This window comes from Oryx dammah, unplaced genomic scaffold, assembly GCF_014754425.2.
Source record: "Oryx dammah isolate SB20612 unplaced genomic scaffold, SCBI_Odam_1.1 HiC_scaffold_11232, whole genome shotgun sequence".
Classification (NCBI taxonomy): Eukaryota; Metazoa; Chordata; class Mammalia; order Artiodactyla; family Bovidae; genus Oryx; species Oryx dammah.
Window position 1 is genome coordinate 2582208 of NW_024080625.1, and position 2891 is coordinate 2585098.

General features: G+C 45.9%; 1 protein-coding gene across 1 annotated transcript; it reads right to left on the reverse strand.

The window, feature by feature from the left end:
- Positions 1-380: 380 nt before the first annotated feature.
- LOC120861330 (60S ribosomal protein L37-like) lies at positions 381-674 on the reverse strand. The gene has a single exon (XM_040236972.1). The coding sequence runs from the start codon at positions 672-674 to the stop codon at positions 381-383; it is 294 nt and encodes a 97-aa protein (XP_040092906.1).
- Between the last annotated feature and the right edge of the window lie 2217 nt (positions 675-2891).

Genomic DNA, 2891 nt, shown 5'->3' on the forward strand with positions numbered 1-2891 from the left:
TATTATTCAAGCCAGGATAATGGTTACCTCTGGGAAAGGAGGTAGAGAAGTGGTTGCAATTTGAAGGGGGCACAGAGGGGTCTTCTGAATGTTGGCAGTACTGTTGTCTATTTTTTGACCTAATGGTATTTTCATCAGTGTTTACATCACAATTTGTTGTATATTTATCTTTTGCACTTTCCTGTATTTCCATTATATTTTTCAATGCAGTGTTATAGAAAGAATTAATATTAAAAAAAATTTAGAATGTTACTTTCTTTAGAGAAAATTTTCCCTCTAGAAAGAATAATTTAGTACGATACTCCTCGTAACTTTATATTTTTATTTTACTTTGCTTTTTAAAGCCAGAACATTTATTGCTTGAGTAATCATTGAAATCCTTAAGATGAACTGGATACCACGACAGCTGCCCTTTTGGGTTTAAGCGTTGTTCCTTCATGGAATACATGCCTGAATCTGCCGTATAAAGATTTTAGGTGCCGCATTCGACCAGTCCCGGTGGTATTTCGTCTTTTAGCTTTACCACTCCAGTTATACTTTCTCTTTTGTCTGGCAGGATAGCCACATTTGCTGCAGGTTGACTTCTGAAGGTGGTAGGCTTTAGAGCCACAGCAGCAACACAGCGCATGTGTCTTATTCTGATGCTTTCCAAATGATGAGGTTCCCTTTGTCATCTTGATTTGCTCAACTTTCTATATTTTTAATATTAACTCTGCTGCTGCTGCTGCTAAGTCACTTCAGTTATGTCCGACTCTGTGTGACCCCATAGACGGCAGCCCACCAGGCTCCCCAGGCCCTGGGATTCTCCAGGCAAGAACACTGGAGTGGGTTGCCATTTCCTTCTCCAATGCATGAAAGTGAAAGGTGAAAGTGAAGTTGCTCAGTCTTATCCGACTGTTAGCGACCCCATGGACTGCAGCCTATCAGGCTCCTCCAGCCATGGGGATTTCCAGGCAAGAGTATTGGAGTGGGGTGCCATTGCCTTCTCCGATATTAACACTAACAGTTTATAAATACTTGAAGTAAAAAATTGCCCTCTGGAGATTTTATTGTAATCAAACCAAGGTCATAGTTTTAACTACTCAGCATGGAACTTGCTTACCTCCTGAGGTTTGGTTTGGTTTTCTCACCAGTACAGTGAGGGGTGGGCTAGAAAGTCTTTTCTGGTTGTGGGTGGGGCCCCAGCACAGGAAGAACACAGGATCAGCTAGCAAGCTTCTTAGTCTGTTCTCAGCTTCATTCCAACCCTTTCTGATTGAAAAAGTGTCAAAAATTGGCCTTAATTACCTGAAAGCTTTTTATATAAGTTCCTTAAAAATTTATTTATAGTAAAGCCATTTAATATCATTAAGATAATTCCATGTGCATGTAAAAAACAAACCAACTTATTTTAAATTCCAGTGATGACTCAAAATGTCTGTCCTACTTTTTTAGGTTTCCACTTGCTTAAAATAGTATTTAAAATAAAAAATTGAAGGCATTTGGAAAAACAAGCATGGATAGAAAATTAAGAATGTGTAAAAGTCCTCTAACTAAATCCTAATTTGTATCAGTATTATGTGTTAGGTAAAGACGACCAGGACACCAAAAGAGTGTCTAACAGGCTTTTTAATGGCGAAGTGCTCCCAGGTGGGGTTCCGGACCATGTTGGGGGCAGTTTTTATACGTTCGTTGCGAGGGATGGTCAGGCTAGATGGATGGGGGTTCAGATAGGCCACCAGGCTGAGTTGTTGTGGGCTGACAGGTCCTTCTACGTGGCTGGGGTGGGGTGGCTTTAGCTGGTGAAGTGTGCTGTCATTGGTCCCTGGGATCTGGGAGGCTCCTTCCGTTAGGGACTTCCCCCGCCGGCAGGAGGGAGAGGAGGGGGTGGCCCATCGTGGCCCCCAGGGTCCGGCCTTACATTCTGACCCTTTTGATAGGATAAGGGGTGCCGTTATCGCTTCTGGCTACTTCCTGCTAAACTGGGGCATCGCTGGGGCTGAGGGTCGTGGCCGGATCCTGGTGACCTTTAGGGGGCCCCAGGGTCTCTGGATGGGAGCTTGGAGTATGCGGCTACCATCAACATCTGTCCTGTAGCCGTCTGGGTCAGCTCCCTGACCCTCTGGAGGATGATCTGAAAAACACAAGGTCCTATCGACAGGATGAGGAACAAGGCTGAGAGAGGTCCGAGAAGTGGGAGAACCCATTTTGCCCAAGACGACTTTCACCATCCCGAGAAATCGAAACCGTCTGACTTGGCCTGTCCAAGTCTGATGCTCTCTCTCAGCTCTCGGACTTTGTTCTGAACTATCCCTGAGGCATTAACGAAAAAAAACAACAGTCTTCCCTTAGGAATTGACAGGTTCCCTCTTTTTCGGCCATTAGCAGGTCTAGGGCCCTTTGATTTTGGAGAGCCACTGCTGCCAGAGAAGTTATCTGGGTTTGTAATGCCATTAGGGAATCTGCCACCTTGTCCAGGTCTCGATTGAGGTCTGCGGACAGCTTATAGTAGAAGTGCATGGCTGATCTCAATCCTCCCGCCCCCAGTCCTAAGGCCATGAATAAACTTCCTGCGAGGAGCAGGGGAGCTGCAGCTAGTGCCCTCTGGCAGCGGGTTGACTGGGTTTGGTCCTCCTTTGCCTGAGGTGTCAGAATGGTCAGGTAGGGAGTAAAGAAGATTGGGGTGTAAGGCTGAGTCCACTTGGGCAGGAAGCATTGTAATAAGGTGGTTTGATTGCAGAGAAAGAATATCCCGGGCTTTCTGCATACCGGAGGGTTTGGGGATAGGGGGTCTCATCTCGAGCCATCACAGGCCACTGTGGTTAATGAGGTGTTGTTGGCCAGGACACAAGAGGCGTTGGCTGGGAGGTACAGTACCTCGGTGGTCAAGGGCCCCATTGGCCAGGTTACTT